General features: G+C 39.9%; 1 protein-coding gene across 1 annotated transcript; it reads right to left on the reverse strand.

Annotated features, from left to right (window-relative positions):
• Positions 1 to 8020: 8020 nt before the first annotated feature.
• On the reverse strand, positions 8021 to 23444 carry LOC115779163 (serine-rich adhesin for platelets). The gene is made up of 9 exons (XM_030727677.1): positions 23061 to 23444; positions 22606 to 22758; positions 20964 to 21069; positions 20636 to 20759; positions 17700 to 20117; positions 17119 to 17287; positions 13011 to 13173; positions 12791 to 12923; positions 8021 to 10588 (listed from the first exon to the last, which is right to left on the reverse strand). The coding sequence occupies exons 1-9, from the start codon at positions 23123 to 23125 to the stop codon at positions 10422 to 10424; spliced, it is 3498 nt and encodes a 1165-aa protein (XP_030583537.1). The 5' UTR covers positions 23126 to 23444; the 3' UTR covers positions 8021 to 10421.
• Between the last annotated feature and the right edge of the window lie 1081 nt (positions 23445 to 24525).

The following is a 24525-nucleotide window of genomic DNA, read 5'->3' on the forward strand; positions in this document are numbered from 1 at the left end:
TTAAAAAACAAAAACAATTGAGTTTGAATGTCTAATTTAAATTCTCACTTTACTTGTCATTTCATTTTCAAAAAGCATATGTCTTTGGTCATGAATATGATTTGCGATTTGTCCGTGTGTGCGTGTGCGGTTATGCCTGCTTCATTTTCCTATTTCTGTTTCCATCAGCCAGAAACCCATCCACACAAGTCAGATTTAACAGCTGCACCACATATCCCGCAAGCCCCCATATACGACGCCCCTAACCCACCCTGCACCCCTCCCAGGGTTCCTAGCATCCTGCTTTGCACACCCTCCAAAAACCCAGGCATGCTGAAATTACAGTGTGCAGAGCAGTATTGTGGGAAAGCATTCCCTCCCTCTGACTCTGTATTTGCCCTCCTTATCTTTTTTTTTTTCTCATTCTGCTACTGTTTTGGACGAGATCGGGCACGGTTTATTTTGATGTTCGGTTAAGTGTCAAACAGCCGCCCGCGCTAATTTGCATCGACAATAAGGGTGACTAAAGTTCAGAGTGAGATTAACAAGGTATGAAGACTGACTAAATAAGATTGACCTCGACGTATTGATTAGTCTATTTGTTGCTCTTTAATAATTACAGCTGGGATGTTAGTCTGTCCTATTCTGATACCAGACGGGAACCGGGTGTGTTTGTGTGTTTTGTGAAGTCGTACACACGCAGCTCATTAGCATACAAAGACTAATTAATTTAGTTTGATGTTCTGTTCAGTATGTCTTCAGAATGTCACATTGAGGTACGCAAAATACTCCGTGGTACTGTGTGTGTGTGTGTGTGTGTGTGTGTATATATACACTGAAATTTAATATGTTTTATGTGTGGAATTTAATTTGAGAGGTAAATAGAAAGTACCTCAGAACAGTGTAGAATTTATAGATTTACATGTGATCCACTGTCAGCTTGCAAATAACTGAAGTCACGAGCAGTGATTTGCCAGATAAGACAAAATGGTACCAGCTACAAAGGCTTGAACTCACATTCAACATTCAAAATCATCTGATTGCAAAGTGTAAATCAGTAGTGGCATCGTACTCTTGGTTTGCAGTTTCAGGTTAACTGAAGGCACCGCCCTTGCACCGACCGTGTTACTAACCAGCTCTAATACACTCCATCAGTTCAGCTTTGCCTGCACGGGGTTAGCTTGGTTAACAGTCGGCTGAGGTGCAGCATGTGTGTGTGTGTGTGTGTGTGCGTGCCAGCTATTAAAGCACTTCAGAATCAGAGTGGAAAGGACTCACACTGCTAATGGATGTGTCTATTGATGTTCCCATTTAGCAGCACACTGTAAACGATAGGCCAATGATTGTGTTGAAGACGGAAGGAGGTGGAGGAGGATTGAGAGCGGTTTGGCTGGGCGATGATAATGACAAAGAAGGTTATTATTTGGCGCCCCACGGAGTCTGTCTCCGCTTTGTGTGTGACAGGGAGATGCGGGAGAGGGTGGAGAGGTGCACTCTTCCTCTGTGTCTCTCTCCCTACCTACTGGCTATTATTCAATTCTTGCTTTTTTCTCCCTAGTCCACTCTTCATGACATTACTTACTGCAGTCAGTCTACATCCAGTTGTACCTGTCTCTTTTCAGCATCCGCCTTTATTTTTCTCCCCCCCCCCCCCCTTTTTTTTTTTTGTTTTTTAAATAGATGGCTGTTGTGACATTACATATAAAATACCAGTAAAAGAAGTCAAAGAAATAATAATGCAGCAGAAGGCAGCAAAGTAGTTTTTCTTCTATTAAATTTTTTAGGATAACAGGTTGCCACTGAAATATTGATTTACTCACCAGCAGATTCTTTTTTTTTTTTTTTTTTTTTTCCCCCAGCTGTGCGTGTGTGTGTGCTGTCAGTTCCAATCAGTGTGTGTGTGTGATGAATATGAAAACAGTCAGCCTGCCTGCAGGTTTGGCAGGAGACCACCTCCAGCTGGACTCAGACCCCTACTCAAGTGTGTCTGTGTGTGTTTTGTGAGCGTGGTTGTTACAAGTCAGCTTGTATCTGTCAGTGCTGTGACAACCTCAGGAGGGAAAAAAAAAAAAAAAAAGAAAATTCGTTACATAAATAATACACTGCCTGGCACACAGTGAATCCAAATCATATTAACAAATTCATCAAGTTTAAGCAGCCTTAATAACCGAACTCCCTGGTTTTCTTATTTATAATGTACAAATAATTTATACAGACCAGAACGTATTGAGATTGGATTTGAAAGGGAAGATAATTGTTGTTTTGATAACGTCCTGCAAGTGTTTCATTATCCATCCCCACGTCCTTTTTGGATTTAAGCAACCTAATTCTTTCCATTTGAGCTTGTCAGAGCTTGCAAGCTTGTTTGTTTCTTGTTTGCCTTCACACTGCCGGTGCTCGGGCCGTTAATACTTTATTTCTCTCAAAAATTGTGAAATTACTGTGTTACAGCAGCAGAAGCATGGGAAAAACAATTTACAGTAATACTATATAAAAGTGTAAAAATAACACAGGATGGGATTGCTTGGAAAGGTAAAACAAAAAAAAAACAAAAAAAAAAACACTAAAGGAGGAGCTCAATTTAAAAGAAAATACCAAAAAAGTGAAAACGTCAATAAATCAGTATTTAATAGTGGTACAGTGATGAGCTTAAATATAATATTAATGCAGATATTGTGGCATGAGGTGGTAAAGATTTTGTGTATCTGTTGTGTCATCAGAGCTGAAATGCGTGAGAGGAAGCGTTCAGCTGCATGTCTGGTTAGTGGACAGAAATATGTCGTCAGTGTAGGGAAAAAAAAAAAAAAAATCTACCATTCTGTGTGTGTACGTGTGCATGTGTCTGTAATCGCAGCAGATAAAGAGGGAGATGCCATTCCAGCTGTGAGGAGACAGCGGAAGTCAACACACACACACACTCCACACAAACACACACACTCAATCATACAGAGCCGGAGGCGCGTGAGCAGGTGAGCATTAAGTCAGGCAGCTAAACAGATCACGTCGCGGTATGATATCTGCAGACAGGCAGACAGAGGAGGCCGGTCTGTACCTGCAGGCAGAGAGCAACAACTCACAGCACCCTCGCCAGGAATTTCCTCCCCCTCCTGAGAGAGAGAGAGAGAGGGGCAGGGAAGTGAAGGTGAGAGTCAGGCATAAACTGGTGTTTCCAATTTTGTTTTTTAATACATATCCAGTTTCTGCAAGCTTTTTAACCCTAAACCTGACTCAACTTTTTTTTCTTTTTTTTTTCCACAGTATTTTAATAATTTACTGCATATCAGAGCATTCTAGAATTCTTGTACAAGGAATTTCTCCCATTAAGTGCTTTGAAAACATTACCTGACATTACAAAGCACTAACACCTTAAAGGGCACAGTACAGTACACTGTTAACACCTTTGTGTTGATAGTGTACTGAAGCAAATTGGATACTAAAAAACATTATTTTCCTTTTTATTAACTCATACCAGGTAAGAAGAATCTGAATCCAAGTGTTTATTTTACTACTTTATTTTTCTTTCATGCCTGGCTTGCCAAGGAAAAGGCTGTCACTGTTAAAATAAGTAAAGATCTTCACTCAAGAAGTGAGAAGAGTACAACTTTTAAGTGTCCCAAAATGCTACACAAAAAGGTTAGTAATATTTTGGCCCAACATTTATCTTTAATTCCATCTGATGAAATGATATCCTCAGCCATTTAAAAAAAAGAAAAATTGCATTCGCATGACTGTGGTATCGAGTACATTCAGTTCATTTGTTGTTTCAGAGTAATTTAATCACCTCTTGTACAGTATATGTCTTTCTAGAATTACAGGTATGTTTTGACAGGCTGCACAGTACCAAATGTGAAACACTAAAAGTATCCATTACACAAACTTGTTCTGCAAGTTACTGTATTCCTGGAACTTGTTTAAAGCAGTTTTGTAACTGTACCTCATTCACAGTATGTCTTCAACATATGCGGCTGTAGTCTGCGGCATCCTGTATCACATTTATACTCGAGCAGCATCGCTGATTGTGGGCTGTGTTGTTGCTCAAGAGAACATCAGCATAGTCATTAACTAGGGAGCCCTAGCTTCTCCAGCTTGTGCACAAATATAATTTTCTCTTTAATCCCCCCCCCCCCCCCTTAAGGTTTGCACGGTCTTTTTCATAGTGCTTTATAGTTAAGCTTGAAAAGAAAAACTCCTGAAATTTTTACAAGTCTCAAATCTCCCCACCACATCCACTTATCTAAAAATGTTTCGGTGGTTAAATGTCGGAGCTGTCTCTGCCATTAAGGCCAGCGCGTTTGAAGGAAGGACACCCTTGCCAGCCCTCTCCCTCCTCCCGTATCTGTCTCTTCTTATTCCTCTCTCCATTTAGCTTCCTCATAATGCCCCAGCCCCACCCCCAGCCCATGCTGGTTTGAGGGCTGATGTGCAGACCTTGTCATTCAGATTAGGGCCACATTGTCAGCTCAGGGCCCTTCTCTCTCTTTAGCTGCATGTCCCAGATCTTTCTTCCTACTGTCATCTTCATCCTGCGGCCAGAGAAGACCTTATAAAGCTACATTCCTTCTCATCCACTTCTGTCAGTTCCAACACTGTCACTCAAATCACTGTTGGAGAGAGTGAAAAGAGACCGAGTTAACGTGTCCCTCACAGCAAGGACTGTGCTTTTTTTTTTTTTTTTGCTTAGAACTTAAAACTTAAAAAGCTTTTCAAAATAATCCATTAACACGTGAGCTAAAAGAGAAGTAGCACTCGTTTAAAATTCTTCACAAATGATATTGTTTTCCTGCTTGATAGTAAGAACAGAGTGCAGTCAGTTATTTTTAACTCTCTGTTTTCTGTGTAAAAGGAGCATCTGGCAGGCGATGAGATATCCGCCACATCATCTTAGTCACTCCTTCTCCTGCCCTGGAAAAGCGTCCCAACACCGTATTTATCATCCGACCACATCTTGACTCACTGCCACAGTTGCCGTCACATTGTATCTAATTGCTCCAGCAGCTCCGTGGCATTTGATTTTTGTGCTTCTCACAAACCCTGCAGTTTTTTGTTTTTTTTGTTTGTTTGGTTTTTTTTTTTCTCTCAAGATGATTCAGCACTGTGTAATAAAGCCATTCATGCAAAATGGTGGACAGTTTCTTTACTGTTTTTAGTCTAAGAAGAGGAGGGGAGGGAAAAAAACACCCCGGTCTTTGGCCACAGTGCCACATCATAGTGAAACGGCAGCCGCTATTGATCAGGGTGAGTCGGCAGTTTCATACTTGGTGTCTTCCTCATCCTCCGGCATCTCTAGACGCCACGCCACTGTGCTTTCTATGCTGTGTGTGCCAATTTGCTGCAGCCTCTACCCAGGTGATGTATTTACCAAACCGCACTATGAGTCAGGAGTTTCAAGATGACTTCCCTCGTCTAACTGTTACTTGCTGTGAAATAAAATGTGTTCTTAGACATTCAGGAATTGTTTGGTGTAATAATGACCATGTGGCATGGAAGTCAGTGGTGAATGCAGCACTCCAGGGCCTCCAGAGGCATCGGGAAAACAAGGTCCAAAAAAATGTGTAAGAAAGCAGCTTTGTGATTAACCTTCAAAAATGTGTTTTTACAAAAAGCTTTTCATGTTTTTAGTTGTTTATATTAACTGAATTTTAACTTGGATATTAGTCATCTGATTAGTGTGTAATCAGTTTGTTATGACCTTGCCAGTATTACTAAGAGGTTTGGTGAGAGAATGTGAGCAAGAAGCCTCTCCCTCACAAAGAAGATATGCTCCCTCTGAGCAGACTGTCATCTCCAGTCACCATCAGGTCTCTGCTTGCCCCAGTGAACATTCAACGCTGTCGGTGAGTTTGAGCTAAATTGGAAAAAAAAACCATCGACCGTTGACTGTACCCTGTGGCCAGGCCTCCTCGCAAAAAAAAAAAAAAAAAAAACCAAGGAAAAAAAGAAGTCAAACATGCAGAAATCTCTGCTGCAAACCACAGCAAAGGTCACAATCAACATTCATTGCTGTCGGTGGGTTTAACTGTGTGGGAGAGCTCACTGAACGATGAATGCAACTGTGTCCCAGATTTCATCCAACCGTCACAAGGAATAGTGTCATGATATGCTGATGACGGCATTTTTTATTTCTCCGCTCGCCTCTGTCCCTTGCCTACCCTTAAGAGCAGTAAACACAGGCGGTGTGAATTGACGGGCAGTTCAGATCACATCTTAATCATTCTGCAGCAGAGCCGGGGAATGGGAGAAGAAATGATGCAAGAGCTGGTTTGGGGGAAACTCACCTTTGAAGAAACAACACATATACATCAGGGTTTATCAGTGATTTAGCTATTGCAAATATTACATAAGTGTGCTAAATATGAACATTTAAGGTTAATATAATACAGCAAGTGTTCTTGGCTACTGAACATCTATTTTTATCAGCCTTTCAAATTATCATTCATTTTCAACATTTGTTTTTCTGTCTGATATATTATGGTTCTTTATATGATGTAACTTTATTTTGCATTCCTGTTATTGTATATACTGTCATTTCCCCTGTGTTTTAAAAAATAAATTATCAATATTTCAGCCCGGGGTGATGTGGTGAGTCTTTCACATCGGTCTTGCAGTAGATAGGAAATGTGTCAGACTGGATGTGTTTTAATGAAAGAATGTACAGTACTTGATACATACATATTACACACACACACTGATTTCTCATTTTCTACTTCATGTAATAAAGACTGGAAATACACAATTTTTACCTTTTGGTTTTGGAGTGATTTTGAATCCAGCCCCCAAAGGGTTGTTAATGCCCGTTGATAAATTACATAATGTATGCCAGTGATATTTTCCATTTGAATATTTCATTCATCAGGATCCAATGTCTGATTAAGAATTAAAGCTTGCTTCTAAATGATTGGTAGTATTGCCTAGGTTAGCCCCTTCCTGGTTTAAATATGCTTATGAAACACATATGCATAACAACCCTTTAGAATGTACTCAGTGAGAGAGATCCCCCCCCACCCCCCGAGGTTTGCTGTGCTACCTTACCAGGAAAGTATTTGCTTGCTTTTTAAATGAAGAATTGAAGAGTGCTGATTCTGTATTCTAACACTTGGTGACTAGCAAAGATCGAGAACAGTACTGGTGCAACTGGAAAACCCCTCCAAGTGGTCTTTTAGTTTCATTTATGCACCACATTGGTTGCATCAGTAATTTTAAGCTTTGAAAGTATGTTAGGCATACACAAAATAGACATTTTGTGATTGCTTATATCACATACGTTAATGTCCACATTTTAAAGCTCTTTATCTAAAGAGTCAAAATTTAGAAATGTTTGCAGGAAAAAAAAAAAAAAAGCAATTACTCATAAGAGATATGCTGCCTTTGCTGTGAGCTTCAGGACTGACACTAGAGTACACTTACAGTGTGAGAAATATTGCTTAACCACTAGCAAGAAGTGGTAGATGGAACAGAATGAGTCATGATAACAGTAATTAAAGAAAATTAGTTGAGAATATTTTACCAAGAAGACTGATAACTCACTCTCACAAAATGGTCTATGCACACCATTAATGACTGTGTGTGTGTGTGTGCGAGCACTTGCATGTGTGTAGGAAAGCGGCAACTGAAGCCTTGATGATGAGAAAAAAAAATAAGGCTACACATTTGCTTAAACAGTTTCTCAGTAAACATTAAAATAAACTTGTAGTTGTACAAATAAAGGGGTATCCGACTTAAACAATAAACCAATACAATGGTCTCCATTAAATGTTTGCTACACTAAAAACTACCTTCAGTGAACTACTGTAATTACGTCCTTTGTCCACTAGAGGGACACCAAATAATGGGAATAGAAAAGAACAAATCAGTGAACTGGTTCAGGGGTACATCTTACGTTTCTTTTTCCCCCTTAAATTCACAGAAAGTCAAAATAGAACATGTGATCACACATTTACAAAGGTTATGTGATTTTTGTGTATGATAATTCAAAAAGCACTGACAAATATCACACAGATTACAGAGAAGAAGCTTTATTTTTCAAAATAACATGAAGGCTGAATATGTCTCTACATACATTTCTGGGCTGTTACATGTTTAAAATTGTTGAGTTTTGTTCATATTCCACTAGTATAAAAATTAAAAGTTAATGCTCTTATATATCCAGTGCTTTATTCTCCCATTGCAATATTGAACCTTGATTGGGGGGATTTGGAGGGTAAAAATCTATTTTTCTAAAATGCAGCTGTTAAAATTAATGTCCTTCTGTCATATAAAGCAATGCCACTGTGATACTGAAATGATTTCACTACTTTGACCAACAAGTCTCCATTTTTCACATATTTTATGAGATGATTAAATTATCTGGATCACAGAACCAAATAACAGCTTCAGCCCCAGAGATCCAGCCGGCATTCTCAATATCGTGGCTACAACATAAAATCCTGCTACTAACTCAAAGTCCGCTGAGCTTTACATCTTAAGTGCTGATATACTTCCTACAAGCTAAAACATCTGTGCACTTCCTGAAACGGGTCAGCCACACTCAAGTGGCAAAACAGGGTTTAACCTGTGTAACGCAATATAATTTTACAGTAAATAATATTTTATGAGTTTGTGTTGATGATATGAAGATGGTGCTAGTGATGAAGTTCATCAGGTTTTGATTGCAATCAGTGAACATAAATTGTTTTTTTGATCTATGAATGTAAATACCTCCAAATTATGATGCAACACATTTGCATTTCCTCTAATAACAGTTTTTAAATGCTACATGTTTAATGCTTTTTCAGTTTTAATATTCAAAAAAGATAAAAAGTTAACGCTGCTATTTCTGCTTATTTTGCAGACTGAAGGGTGACAGGTAAGGCATTTTTACCTGCTCTGCAGCCATTTTTCACAAATCCACACTAACTTTTTTCTCTTTAACTCTATGAGCATTCAGGTTTTTTGTTACCAATTTTTATATACATTTTTTTAATTATTTGTTGTAATATTTATCTTTATTATATATTATTCAGAGCATATATGTATGAAGGACACTTGATGTTATGTCCATAACAGTTCATAACTTGAGTGACAAGAAAAAATACCATACTTATTCATAACTTCCATATATCCCATACATATGATATTGCTGCAGGCATACGGATAAACTATGTTACAGTCTTGTGGAAAGCTTTTTGCAGCATGTTGCAGACTGTAATGTCTGCGACAGTAAATGACATCATTTTGATACATTTTACTCAATTTTATGTCAGATTTAAAAGTACAAATGAACTGATCTTCAGTAAACTTTCACTTATTCGTGTGGACTTGTTTTCAATAAAATGTTAACCATCTGATGTGGAACACGACCATCTTTTTCATTATTCCAACATAATGTCCAAATCGTTGCTGTCTTATTTGACATTTACAGAGGTTTACAGGGTTAAACTGCAACAGATGGTAACTGTAACAACCATTCTGTAGTGTCCATAGTGGAAAAAAATTTCAGTGATTCCCTTCAAAGCTGCATGCCTTTTATTAATTGTTTATTTTTTTATTTTATTAATTTCCAATAATTCACAGCTTATGGCTGTTTGACTGTAGCTGACCCGTAAAGCTAAAGCGTCCTGCTTCTACTTCTGATTATATCAACACTACACTATATCAATGTACACTACTGGGCATGTTAATATCAGCAGTTTTATAACTTTTTTTTCACAATAAATGAAATGCTATATTTACAAATGACAGTCACATTTTAACACACACTGAGTTTCTGTGAAACCTATCATTAAAGGATTTAAGTCAGCGATTCAAAGGGATTCTCTTAATGGTGGATTATGTTAACTTTTGAAAGTTCTGCTTTTAATGATCAGGTTTTTATTTGTATTTTTTAAAGGAATGTAAATATATTGCTCCATTATTTTAACTGCATCTGGGCAGACCGAACAATGTATGCTGAGGAAACAGCTCTTGCAAAAAGAAATGAATGCAAAACACACATTTTCAAAAGTGAAATCCTCAAACACTCTTTAAAATAAAACAAGCAAAATGACCTCAACTAAAAATGATGAATTGTGTGTGGATGGGTGACTAAAAAGCCAAGTTAAAATCAGTTTGTACAGCAGAATATAAGATATTTGCTGACTGGGGTTCAAATCCATTTTTCTCAGCTTATGGCACAGTGCAAAATATGCGAAGAATATAAAAAGATGAACATGATATAGATTTAAGCTGATATGACCGAGCACTAATGTCACATTTGTCAAACTGCAAATTGCTGAGTCTGGGGATCAGGGTTAATTTAGGAGCAAAAAAAAAAAAAATTGATTCTGATAACAGTTCCAGAGCTCTAAATTTTAAAGACATTTATCAATTACTGTAATATCAAGGATTGCTCTGTGTTCTGAAGTAGTGGTATATCCCCATTTCTGCACTGACGTTTAGCTCTTCATACCCTCTGCCAGTGAGTGTCTTTACTGTCTGATGTCAGCTGGTCTAAGCTGCCTTTCACCCTCAGCCAGGAAGATCTGCATGGCGCGGTAGAGCAGGTGGATGCCGAGCTCCCGTTTCCTCTTCGTGTGCCAGTTGGACACTATGCCATAGAAATCTCCTCTTTTCTGATTGGTCAGCATCTTCAACCCTGGGACAATTGAGAAATTAAGTTACTAACAGCTCTAACAATGTTGTCAAAGTGTTTGGAATTTGTGTATAACACTTTTTGAAAAGAAACTAAGCAACAGCCACATGGATTTAAACAATAAACCAATAGTACTGCCTTTCATGTTCTTTGCAATAACAGCATTTCCCTGTGTTTTCTCAATTGTTTCAATATCTTAAAATAAGTACAGCTTCAGCCTTGTTTGCCTTCTGCTTTACACTAAACCCATCTATCCATTTCCATTTTCTTAACTGCTTAAGGCCCTTTCACATAGGAAGCAGCATGCACTGCGCTGTGCACTGAAACAAATTATTGCCCATATCTTGCACTGCACAATAACAGCTTCCCTCTGTTTCGAGCAAAGCGCAGCACAAGCGCACAAGCCAGGGAGCACTCGCACGCGCCACAGGGTGGTGTGACGTACATTCACATGACCAATAGGAATGCAAAATGACATGGAGCAGGCACATAGCACAGGTGAAGACCATGACCAGAGGCAAAAAAATAACAGGCAGAGCGCCGCAGCCAGCTCAACACAGATTTTGGGCCATTCACTCAACCTAGTGGTCAGGGCAGCGCATGCCGCTTCCTATGTGAAAGGGCCTTTATCCAATTTAGGGTCGCAGATGACCATTTATGCTCACATTCACACCTATGGCCAATTTACAATCACTAGTTAACCTAACATGCATGTCCTTGGACTGTGGAAGGAAGCCAGAGAAACTGCCATGTGGGCACAGGGAGAACATGCATCTCCACACATGACCCCCACATAAAGGAAACCTGATGGGACTCAAACTAAACTTGAATTAAAAGCCAAGGGCTGCAACTGCGAAAGTCCAATTCCCCTCTACGCTTAAATCGAGACCTACGCTGCACTAAGAACATCTGGCTAGATGACCTCAATGCTCTTTTGGGGTTATACAAGTCGAGCAGCTTGGTTGAATAGCTGGGTGCCATACCATTTTAAACTTTAAAAGAATCTTAAAATCAGTACAAAAACAGACAGGGAGCCAGTGTAAACCTGCGAAACCTGGAGTGATGTGATTATGCCTTCTAATACCTGTTAAAAGACATGCGGTAGCATTCTGGACTAACTGCAAGCAACGAAGAGATGACTGTTCAAGACCCAAACACAGAGAAATACAACACTCCAAACAATCTATGATGAAGGCATGAATCCATTTTTCAAGAGCTTTTGGAGGAAGAAAGGATTATGCTTTGGCAATTACATGTAACTGATTAAAACTGGTCTTCACAACTGTGGTCACTTCTCTAATTTAAAAGAACTTTCTGAAAACACACTCAAAATTTCAGTCAGGGAGCAATGAAAAGTAAGAGGGCCAAGGGTATCAGTTAACTTAACAAATATAATAGTTTCAGTGTTTTTCATTTACAGTAAGAAAATTCTGTGTTGACCAGTCTTTGACATTGTAGATAGTTAAACAGAGGATGCAATGGTCCAACAGCATCAAATCATTAACAAGTTCTGCCCACATAGTTTTGGGCTAATCCACCACCGTTCTCATGATCATCCTCACCCCCATGAGGCAAGCTCTTGCATGGAGCTCCAGAATCATCACCTTCTCTCCAAGATTCTTGCTGATGGTCTCGCAGCCTATTCTAGCCCTGTGCAGGTCTACAGTCTTTTCCCTAGCATCCTTTGACAGCTCTGTGGTTTTGTTCACGGCTGTGGAGAGTTTGGAATGGAGGAAATTGATTCTGTGGACAGGTGTGCTTTACACACATAATGAGCTGAGATCAGGAGTATTTGTAATTGATTGATTGATTGATTATGGAAGCCAGAATTCTGTCTGGGTTGTAGGGGATCAAATACTTACTTCACTCAATGACATGCAAATCAATTTATAACTTTATGCAGTGTGTTTTTTCTGGGGGGGTTTTGTTATCTCTATTCATTAAAATGAAACTACCATAAAAATTTGAGACTGATTTCTTTTTAAGTGAACAAACTTACAAATTCAGCAAATAATTATTTCTCTCACTGTATGACTCTTATTTTTTTTTTCCACTTTTTTCTCCCAGTGTATGGGAGAGCCTAGATTAATGATTGGCTCATGTTTGTGAGGGTGGTTTAAGACTCGGTCACGATCTTTTTAAGTATCAAAGTATTTGGTTGTTTTTTGTTGTGACATTTATGAGTTTCACCGCTCGTGCACTCACCGAGCACCTCCACCATGCAGGCCTCTCTTGTGTAAGCCTCCACTGGAATAACATTCTGGAAACAGTGCAGAGAGACCACACCCTGTTCAGCATTCCACACCTGAAGGATGTGCTGGACTTTGGGGCACAGTTTCTGCAACAAAGAGAGCAGAATTAAACTACATTACATCTTAATTAAAGATGATTTCACTATAATATATTAAGACAGATGCAACCTTACCTTGGAGGTTTTGTCACCTTTATAGTATTCCAATGCTTCATAGAGGTGACTATAGGGGCGGGAGCGTTTGCCTTTGCCAACATAAAATATAGCACGGATAAAAGTCTGGAAACACTCCTTTGGGGTCATGGTGTGACTGCGGAAGGGGAGGTTTTTTGTCACTCTGTCAAAAAGAAAAACAAGATCTATTTATTTTTTAGGGTTGAGAGGTATTTATTATTATTATTATATTGTAAGTCTATGTTTAGGAAAGACTCTAATTTAAACTGAGCTAGAAAAAACTGGTTAAGTTAGTTTGCCACATAACAAGTAATATGAATAAAGATTTGCAGGAGTGAATTTAACACGTCACCAGAAAACATGTTGCTTTATTTTTCAACTTTTTGATCCACCCGTGGGCCTCATTCATAATAAAGTAAAACTAACAAATTCACTTGTTAATATCAATGAGGTCCCACAGCGTTCACTGATGAATCAACATTGATTCTCACACACTGCCTTTTACACCAATCTGCCATACTAAAAACAGTGACAGGTGAAGTGAGCATCACTGATTAACACACAGTGACAATGGCTTGTTGGTACAGTGTGTACCAACAAATCTGTGCATACGAATGTTTGGCATACAAATCAGTGATTTATCAATATTTTTGTACCTGAATTTGTTTATACTTTACAAATTTAGAAATTCCTATGATTATGCGTACTAACAAATGAAGGCCTCTACTACTACCAATATAATATTATTATATATTATATATCCATCCATCCATCCATTCTCTTCCGCTTATCCGGGCCGGGTCGCGGGGGCAGGAGCCTAAGCAGAGAAGCCCAGGCTTCCCTCTCCCCAGCCACCTCCTCCAGCTCATCTGGAGGGACCCCAAGGCGTTCCCAGGCCAGCCGAGATACATAATCTCTCCAGCGTGTCCTGGGTCTACCACGGGGCCTCTTCCCGGTGGGACATGCCCGGAACACCTCACCCAGGAGGCGGCCAGGAGGCATCCTAATCAGATGCCCGAGCCACCTCAACTGGCTCCTTTCGATGTGGAGGAGCAGCGGCTCTACTCTGAGCCCCTCCTGAATAGCTGCACTCCTCACCTTATCTCTAAGGGAGAGGCCAGCCACCCTTCGAAGGAAACTCATTTCTGCCGCTTGTATTCGCGATCTTATTCTTTCGGTCACTACCCAAAGCTCGTGACCATAGGTGAGGGTAGGAACGTAGCTCGACCGGTTAATCGAGAGCTTCGCTTTTACGCTAAGCTCCCTCTTCACCGCGATGGACCGGTGCAGCGTCCGCATCACTGCAGAAGCAGCCCCGATCCGCCTGTCAATCTCCCGCTCCCTTCTCCCATCACTCGTGAACAAGACCCCGAGATACTTGAACTCCTCCACTTGAGGCAAGAACTCGTTCCTGAGCCGGAGATGGCACTCCACCCTTTTCCGGCTGAGGACCATGGCCTCAGACTTAGAGGTGCTGATTCTCATGCCAGCCGCTTCACACTCGGCTGCGAACCGTTCCACTGCGAGCTGGAGGCCCCCCCCTGATGAAGCCAACAGAACCGCATCATCTGCAAAAAGCAGAGATGAGACTCTGAGGCCACCAAGGAAGAAGCCTTCCGCCACCTGGCTACGCCTAGAAATATATATATATTATATATTATAATATTATTATTATAGCTGCTTTTTGGTCATTATTTACAGTTTTCAAAAACACAATGGCCAACACCAAAAACAAAAAGAAAATACAATAAATAATTACAAATAAATAATAAAAAAAAAAAACTGCATGTTAAACAAATAAATAAATAAAAATGCTAATGGGAATGATGGAATATTTTTATCACCCCAATGCTGATGTTTAAAGTTATTATTGCTACTTCTCCTTATTTGCAACTAAACTGCTTTCTACACTGTGATAAAATGCATATTGTGTGTTTAAAGTAGCAGGAAGATTTGAGGCCTGTCTGAATTGCTCTTATTTGTGTTCAGGGCACCAGAAGCTCTGCTACCCCTCTCTAGCAGTCTGCTCTGGCCTCTCAGATCATCCCCAAAGCATACTCGTCTTCTGCTCTAGCCCAGTGTTGAACCTGTTGCTCATTCAAATTCATGCTTAGGGGTCTCAGCTCATAAAACCACCCTTTTTGGGTTCATGTATAGGACACCAGTCATCCTGTTTGCCCATTGTTCGATTTATACCATTTATAAAGATAAATCTGTCCAGTAGACCTAGCCATAGGCTACCTTGCCTATGTAGCACAGCCAAAGATTTTGGAAATGCAAATCAAAAAAGTGTAAATCTGTCCAAGCAACAAGTCTAGGGGCAAATTGGGCCCCACTTTCTCCCTCATATCTGGTCTGTGTAAGTGTGAGCAGCTGTAAATCCTTCTCCAGGAGTACTGTAGGATGGCCACAAGGAGGTTGTTTCTGACAATTATTGTGATGAATTTTTCTTACTGTCTTGTTGATGAATTAAAAATGCTCTAAAAGAGCACAAACAGAAGAAGATTACATGAGAACATGAGAAGATTAATGAGACCCCGTAACGTATGCTTACAAAGTGCAGACTCAGCACAAATCTTACACAAAGAAAGGAAAAGAGTATACGGTAAATACCACAGTTAGAAGAGGAGAAAGAAAGAAGAGAAGATGTAGCGAAAGTCTTTGTTGTCTGTTTTTCCAGCAACTACTAAGGCACAACCTCCCAGGAGGGCTTCTTGCTTTCTGTCCTCTGTTTTTTTGTGTTTGTATATTTCTAAGTACTAGTAACTTTTTGCAACAGAGCTTGCTCATCGCCATGAATCATTTGAACAGTTTGATTTTATTTGGACTCATACTTAATCTCAGCACGGGCTTCCCTCAGTCGGAGGGTGTGATGAGGAAGCTGGGGCATGATCAACAGGTTCTTTCTTCTTTTCTGTTACTCTGTGTGTGTATATCTCAGTTTTCACTATGCTACTGTCTGTGTCTTTTTAACTATTTGTGTGCTACTAAGATGTCTAATAAACAGCCTGCATCGGAACCTGCTGTGATTTGTTGGTAACTATGGTTTTAATTGGGTTTTAATTTGCAGTCAAAAAGGAATATGGAGGCCCCTAAAATGTAACCTACAGGAAAGGTGTAGGCTTCAACCTTTTAATATAGATATATTCCAGTATTACTTATCTCATCTATTTTATCTTAAATGAGATTATCTTTCATTAAAAATTACTTATATCATTGCTGGATGTCATCACTTGCAGTCTAATATCTGGACACTATCCCACAGACGGTGGAAAATATGGAGGGTTTTTCTTTTCTTTTCATTGCTGTTAGTTTCCCATCTTGAGCTGACAGATCACGTGCTCTTTGTCCTCCACCATTTTTCTTCTTCTTGTAGTCTGTTAATCTTTTTTCATATCAACTTTGATTCCAAACTTTTTTTTTTCTTTTTTAATTTTGAGCCACAGTGAGTGTCACAGGGGAAATTACATTCAGCACCCATTATTTCAGCCTCAGCGTCACTTTTTATTTATTTATTTAAATGTTTGTCACTTGGGAAAGCTGCCCCTTTTCTGACATCCTCCTCAGACCTTGGACATTACAATTAAAGTTTCTCCAGTCAGACTTCCTCCTTTTTATTGCCTTAGCTATGCACGCTTCTCTCTACATCATAACTGCTCTTTCCACTTCAGCTTCAGCTAAACTGATTTCCTTACACAGAGAAATGGAGCTGTCGCTGTATGCAGATTGAAGGCAGCGAGCACGAGCACGCTAATTTAGAATGAGTCTGATTTATTAACACACACACAGTGGTAGGAACAAAACTGGCCGGTGCATATGTGTCATAAATCTACAGTGATTTTGAGTGCAAGCTCATCTTTTGCACAGGGCAAGAACATTTCCTCACACATATTAGTCAATGAGGGCCAATGCTCTTCAGGAAAATGCTGGTGCTAACTGATGCATAGTCTCGTGAGTTATACAGATCTTTTTTTTTGTTTTGGCAAAATAAGCAAAAAAAAAAAAGAAAAGTTTTTTTTAGCATTACATTTCTGCACAGTCAGCAACAACTTCTCATTAGAATGCATAGAAGAAAAGAAAATATTAATCAAAATGAGAATAAGATCACCTTGGGTCAAGCAGCAGGTAGTTGAAGCTGGACTTGATTATGCCCTCTCTCCACTTCCTGTTCTGATCTGGTTGGTCAAACTGCTGGCACAAAGCCTGCTCGTCAGCCTGGCAATCAGGAAGATTAAACGTCTGCAGGACCTTACACAGTTCTTGGCTATAACCTACAGCTACAGAAATAAAAAAAACAAGATGGCAGTGGCAGAGATGATATGTAAAATAATGCTAAGTGTATGAATACCTCATTTGTTCAGTGGTTCTCATCTAATCATTAGCTTTTGGTTATCCCTTTCCTTGTTCGTATCATCCACCCACAAAGTGACGTGGTCTCTCAAATATTGATGGTGAGCTTCAACACCAAGTAATAGTTTTAATATTAATATCCATTTGTGTTTCTTTAAGAGTAGTTATTATATTTAACTAAATGCTACAACTTCTGAAACATTTATTTAGCAAGCAGCACTATGAATTTACAATATACATCTTAACAGAAACATCAGCACATAGCTGCTCATGTCTCAAAACACAAGTCCAAAGCTCAAGTTAGGTTAAGTTAATTGAGAACTTCAAATAAAGCATTACCCGTTTGTGGTTGGTCTAACTTCTTCTGGTGATGATATGACTGGCAATTTGTCTCCTGTACCAGGCGGCACAGTCTTCGCATGTAGGTGGGCCTTGTACGACTGCTGATGGGACCAGGACTCTCCCCCAGCTCCACCAGCCTCAATCTGAGCTCCTTGTCAGTGAGCCCTCTGATTTCTGGCAACAAGCTTTCCACACACTCCTCATTTTCCTCTTTCTGTACCACCATCTGGGGTTTCTGATTCTCTTTTCCGTTGCTGCTCAACATGTCACTCTCCAAAGAACGCCAGTCATAAATTATGGTCTCCTCACTGCTTGTAGTGCTCATGCTGGAACTGAGTGAGGTGTCTACTGTAGGTGGGACATGAGTCTCAATTAGTTTGTGACCTTGTTCGGTATCTGTGTAGAGGTACTCCACTGGCTCATCCACATCCTGAATGTGTGGACGTCCTCCAGGGGTGTAAGACAAGTTAGCCAGGTGCTGTGGCCTATGGCAGCTTGAAAGCCTGCTCATGCTGTACCTTGGGGTGCATCCGGTACCTGGGGTGCAAGGAAAATCAGAGTCTTCCCTGGATCTCCTTGGAGAACAATAGCTGGAGGTGGATGATGACGAAGCAGAGTCTGTCTGAGAGGTAAAGTCGTCTGTGATCCAGAGGTCTTCATTTTTTAGGCTTTCTATCTGGTCCTCATGACTGGCATCGTTTACATTTCCCCTTGCAGTCGTCTCATCTGAACTTGTCAGATCGTCAGTCAGAAATTCCCGACCTTCAGTGAGATTACAGTTCTGTTCCTGCATAGCAAGAGCAATTTCTGCAAGGTTTCTTCCATAAGCATCGACTGAATTATCATTATTGTTCTCCAGTACAATTGTGTCACACAAAGTCTGTGACCGAACAGCAGAGTCTGTTGCACTTGTAGAGAGGATAAGCGTATCAGCTTGGCTGTTGCTAACACTTGAGCCTCTAAGAGTACTGGACTGTGTCTCTTGGCAATCCACAGGCAAGGACTCTCCTTCTGTGTGTCCCCCTGAATAGCATGGTGCCTTGGATGGTGCGTGTGGTGAGTTGTAAAACTTGTCACTGCTCGGAGACCTGGGAGTCTGGCGGCGTGTTCGAACTGGTGTAGGCAGGGTATCTTCAAACAGAGAAGATGCGAAGAAGAGGCTCTCGGGGGTTTTGCTTGTTCTCAGTGAGCAACGACTCATTCTTGAGCGTGTCCTGCCTGTTACGAAAGGACTGGGTGTGAATGGATGATCATTTTTTTCTTCTAAAGCTGCGACTGCAACAAATCCAGTGTCTGCCACGGGATGGACAACAATTCCTTGATTTGAATTTTCTACATCATTACCACTACAAGCCTCAAAGATGTCATTATTTGGATGTTTTACTTCAGACAAGGTCAGTTTATCGAGTATACCTGATAATTGTTCTACAGCTTGAGGTTTTGAGTCTGTATTAGGTTTAGTCTGAAGGTACAAAAGCTTCCCATCGTGCTTTGTAATTTCACAATCTGAATTTGTAGAAATCTGAGTCCTTTTGTCAAATGCAGCCTTAACAGAAACCTTATCTGCTGCACTGAGTGAAAGATGTTTAGAGTTTACAGAGGTATCCAGAGCACTGGTGTAATGGTCACTCTCACAACTACTATAATGACTACTACTAGTCCCACTGCTGCTGCTGCCAACGTGGAAGTGTACTTCCTTTTCAGAAGTATTCCCCTGATCATCTTTTACATTCTCCACCTTCTGTTCATCATCACTTTCTTCCAAAGCACAGTGAACGAGGACTGTTTTCTCAAAGTCCTCTTCTGTGCTTTCACTACTTTCCCTACAGAAAACATAAACATGATCTGGTGATGTGACATCAATGCCCTGCTTGTCTAAGACAGTAGCCATGCGTTCTGAATCCAGGAAATCAGGCCACTCAGACATGTCAAAAGGTAAGCTGCACTGGCTGCCATCAACAGCAGGATTCTGTTGGGGAGATTCAGGACTGAAAACAGGGTAATATTCATCTACATCATCGCTGAAGCTCACGCTCTTCCGACTTGCTCGAATGGAGGAAACTGGAGGGAAGGAAGAAGAAGGTGGGATTATGCCATCAGGTGCAGCAGCACACATGTTGCTTTCTGACGTGGAATCATCGGTACAAATGTCATCTTCTTTAGGATTTAATACTGCAGCTGTAGGCTCCACTGTAGAGATTCGAGTGCTTGAAAGTATGGACGGATAAGACAGTTTGTGATATGATAAATCTCTACAACCTGGTCTTCCATTAATGTTAGACAGGTTAAAAAATGATGAGCGTCTTGTGCTGCTCAATGGGTCTTCTCCAAAGTCACTTATTATGGATGTTTGGGAACTGAAGCTGTAGTCTGATGCAGGATAACTGGACATGTCTGTCTGGTCTGAGAAAAGAGCTGGGGGGAAACAAAAATAGATTATAAATTAACACAGTTCAACTTTCAAAACATAAAAAAAATGATCTGTCTTTATACCCTGCTGAAGAGTTTTGCAGGTCATGGGTCTTGTATTTCTTCATTATTTGATAGTGAAAACAGGTAATTTTAGTGGCAACAGAAAGTAAATTAGATTCTGATGGCAGGCTCTGTCTGAGAATTTTTTTTTTTTTTGCCTTGGTTTCACACACTACTGAAAATCAATATTAGCAGATTAGCAAATTTATTTATTTACTGGTAGTCTTTTTGTAACCACTTTTTAATTTTTTAGCATTTGTTCTGGAGCGTCCATAAGAATTAACTACTGTTTAGTCTGTGCTATGTTAAATGTGGAACTGCAGTATATTTTTCTTCATGGAAAATCAAAGTTTAAGTCATAAAAAAGAAAATCAATATTAGCTCAACATCCCTATAACATTGCTTTCTGTGTGATTATGAAACATAAAGATTTGTAAAATTTGTAAAAGAAACTATCTTACAGTATTGGAACTGAGGGATGTCATCGTCCTCAGGGTCTGTTGGTCTAGCCTGGTATTCCTGAAGGAGATGGGCACATTTTCGATTTTCCTGTTGCTCTGCAAGCTGCCCTGGTGTGTTTCCTTCCTGCATGAATAAAAAGAAACCAGGAGTAAAGCAAACCACACATTCAAAGCAAAATATTAGAAATTTATAGCACCTCAGGTATTCTCTAAATTGTTAACAATAGATCAACTAAATGTTTATTGAATGTATCTCTTAACTGACAATGAATTGATTCTAAAATTAGCCTAAAACTGCACAATTAATAATTCCTAAAGCAATTCATACATTATCCTTGATATTTGGGTTCCCTCCATTCACCAAGAGCAGCTTGAGATTTTGAAAACATCCCCACAGTGCAGCAACATGAAGAGGAGTGAGGCCCTCTGATGACCTGGAAATAAGAGAGAAATCCAAAATTACACTGTCATTAATATAAAAAGTTATTTTACTTTCAGCTTTGATTCAAGGGGTTTAACAAAAGTACTGCACTAACTGTTTATACACATTTTTATACACACGCTCCCATTTCCAGAGGCTCAGAAGTAACTGGACAATTAACTGGCAAGCACTTTGTCGGGTGAGGGTCTGTTCCCTCGTTATTACATGATAAAATATGTTAATAAATAATCTGAAGTCTAAATGTTGACCTTGCATTTGGTAGCTATTCACTGAAACTCCCAATATGAGCTCCACAGACATCGTGACACATGTGAAGGAGGCTGTCAGAGTGAAAAACCAAACTAAACTTTAGGAGTGGTCAAATCAGCAATCTAGTAAGTTTCTGAAAAGAGTGAATGCACTGGCAAGTTCAGCAACACCAAAGGGCCTCAAAGAGCACAGAAGACAAAGTCGATAAAACATCTAGCCAAGTCAAGTACACTCTCAAAGAGGTAGGTGTGCTATTGTCTACAGACAAGACATGACTTCATGCTTTTAAATACAGAGGATTTACAACAAGGTTCAAACCACTGGTTACACTCACGAACTTCAGCTTCAGCAGAAAACATCTTAAAAAAAGCCCGCACAGTAGGGGTGGGCGATATAGACACAACATTATACCACAATATTTCAAAAAATATTAGTGATAATGATATTTATAACGATATAGGAAAATAAAACACTGAACAATGTTTTATCAGCAATTTTATCTGCAGCAGTACTTTTTAGCGCAAACAAAATGAAAGCTAACTAATTAACTAAAGTAACTTAACCTTGTAACTCTGCAGGAGCCTGCACAGTCCTGTCACATAACTCAATGCATATTTTGCAAAGAACTCTGCTTTGTTGGGGGTCTAACCTCTAGTAACCAAACCACTTTCATACTATTGAAGTCACTCCTTTTATAGCTACTAAATCATCACCATTGACATGCTGCTCTCACTCAGATATATTTGGGCTTGTGTCATTGTACATGCTAGGGACACATGGTGTCGGTATTTCATTGATATAAGATGACATTGAGATGATACTTTTTTTAAATTTTATTTTAGAGATTTCTACAGGCATGATCTTGGAAAGTATGCTACGGCACAGCCCTACTACTCAATTCTGGAAATGAACCAAAGCATACTGCAAAAGTAACCTAAGTGCTTGTAAGGACAAAGAAATGGGATATTCTTCAATAGCCAAGTCAGTCACCTGATCTCAACCTAAAAGAGCAAGCTTTTCAGTTACTGAAGACAAAGCAGAAGGCAGAGAGACCCACAAACAAGCAGCAACTGAAGATAGCTGCATTAAAGGCCTGTCAATAAAAACCTGCAAAACATTTCAGCGGCGGAAACAGCATATCCATGGGTTCTAGACTTCAGGCAGTCATTGAGTGCAAAGGATTCTCATCCAAATATGAATTGCTTTTAGAAAAACTGTATATGATGTGGGCATAAGAAGTCACTGTGGTTTTATTTAATATCACTGCTTGGAACTATACCTTATATTGGGGTCAGCTCCATATTGCAGCAACATTTTCAAGCATCGTGTATTCTTCTCAGTTTCTTTGCCAACCGCTAAGTGTACTGCGGCCACCCCTTTAGCACACACCATATTGGGGTTTGCACCTTGTAAAAGGAGTTGCTGCACAGCCCTGTCAAAAAAGCGAGATGTGTTAGATTCAGACAAAAACTGCCATAATGTTAATTTCAAATATTCAAAATGAAAACACTAGTAACACACTAGTAAGAACTGAACTGTGGATACTGTAAATGTGAGTTTACACATTTCATTTGTTCTAGGAAAACCGATATAGTGGATAGCTGTGATTAAGCATATTCACAAAGCCATTTAATGTTAAAACGCAAATTCCAAATATTAGCTTGCGATGGCTGGTTGTCGTATGCTTGCAACGCAAGACATGTCTGGGCAAAGAAAAGAGGGGATGGACGTCACCTAGGCTCTCCTTCGTTCACTGCTTTACACAGCTGACTCCCCAGCCTCTTCTTATGTTGATCCATGGCCAAAGTTATTTGTTTGTAAGCTGTCTAAACTATGCACATCTTCCGAGAACCGTACGGCAAACTACGTATAACTCTTGATTGAGGTTTACATTAGCTAGCAGAGCTAACAGCGACCAGCAAGCTGCAAAAATCCAGCTATCGCTTGCGCACATTAAACCACGTTTTCCTGTACAATAAGCCGGTAATACGTTCATGGGCTTTTTTAAGCAACCTAGACACTCGGAGGAGCGTTCTCAGACTAAAGCATTTAATGACGGTCTATCCACATTTGTCTTTGTTTTACTTTTCGATGAAGCTGCGCAGGATTGTTTTCAGACTTCCCTCCAAGCACTGACATGCATACGTAGGATACGCAGACGCGGCATTGAGCGCTGAATCGTACGTCAACGTCGCCGCCATATTGGATGTGGCAAACATTAAACACGAAGATGCCTCACTCTGGTGCGGCGTGGAGTTGTTCGAACCGTTTTACAGTCGAAACTAGATTACATAGAATTACCTTTCACAGGTAAGCGTGGACAGTTGTTTTTTGTTTGTTTTGTTTTTTTAATCGTATTTGGCCATTATAAAAATTTTTTAAACAGAATTTGCTGACAATGCAAATAATGCTATGTAGTCCCGAGGTTAAACCAGCCTCGTCAATCTTACTTTACTAAATTGCCCCAAATAACTACTCTTATTGTTGTGAGGTCCTTATCTAACTTTTTTGATACTATGTACGGGGTTCCAAAGATAAAGGTCTGTGAAAGCAGTGGGAGGTAGCTCTCACAAGGAAAGCAGCTTCTGCTAGCCGTCATCCATACTGTGCAGTGAGCACTTCAGACCTGAGGACTGACAGAACAGATCGGTCAGTATCAGAATGAGCTGCTCCTTCACTCTTTTGTTTCCCTGCTCATCTTCAAATAGTAGGTGTATCACTAGGTTGCAAAGATTACATAAGTCAGTGCCACACTTTGCTGAAAATATTGAGTATCATGCCTATGGTTATATTCAAACCTCTTATCACCCCTTCAGCCACCTACCAACCACCCTCTGTCACCCTCTTTCAGACATACTTATGCATACACATGGAAACATGTCAATATTGAATATGCACTCAAACTCTGTTATGGACTGTGACTATAATATTTTCATCCTTGTTTCTACTAGGACCACTCCTATGCTCTGCCTTCGTGACCTGACGATCTGAGATCCAGGCTCAGTTTTTGGTTTTGAAAAAGCCACACATAACATGGTAGTTTGGTGACTGAAGCTGTACCCGCTACATTTGATCAAACTTAAAAAAAACAAAAAACAACAACAAAGGGCTGGTGATTCCTCCTGAGGGCACAGTAAAGGTGATCAGAGCAGTTTTTTATTTGCCAGTCAGCATCAGGGAAAGCTGTTAAAGTGTCCTT

The sequence above is a fragment of the Archocentrus centrarchus genome, chromosome 4 (genome assembly GCF_007364275.1).
Source record: "Archocentrus centrarchus isolate MPI-CPG fArcCen1 chromosome 4, fArcCen1, whole genome shotgun sequence".
NCBI lineage: Eukaryota > Metazoa > Chordata > Actinopteri > Cichliformes > Cichlidae > Archocentrus > Archocentrus centrarchus.

Excerpts from the sequence above, each read along its gene's own strand:
- LOC115779163 (XM_030727677.1), bottom strand. The coding sequence starts at position 23,125 with ATGGATCAACATAAGAAGAGGCTGGGGAGTCAGCTGTGTAAAGCAGTG. Across the intron at positions 20,118-20,635 it reads CATCCCTCAGTTCCAATACT|CTCTTTTCTCAGACCAGACA; the intron begins GTAAGATAGTTT and ends GTTTCCCCCCAG. Across the intron at positions 13,174-17,118 it reads TACCTGCTGCTTGACCCAAG|AGTGACAAAAAACCTCCCCT; the intron begins GTGATCTTATTC and ends TCTTTTTGACAG.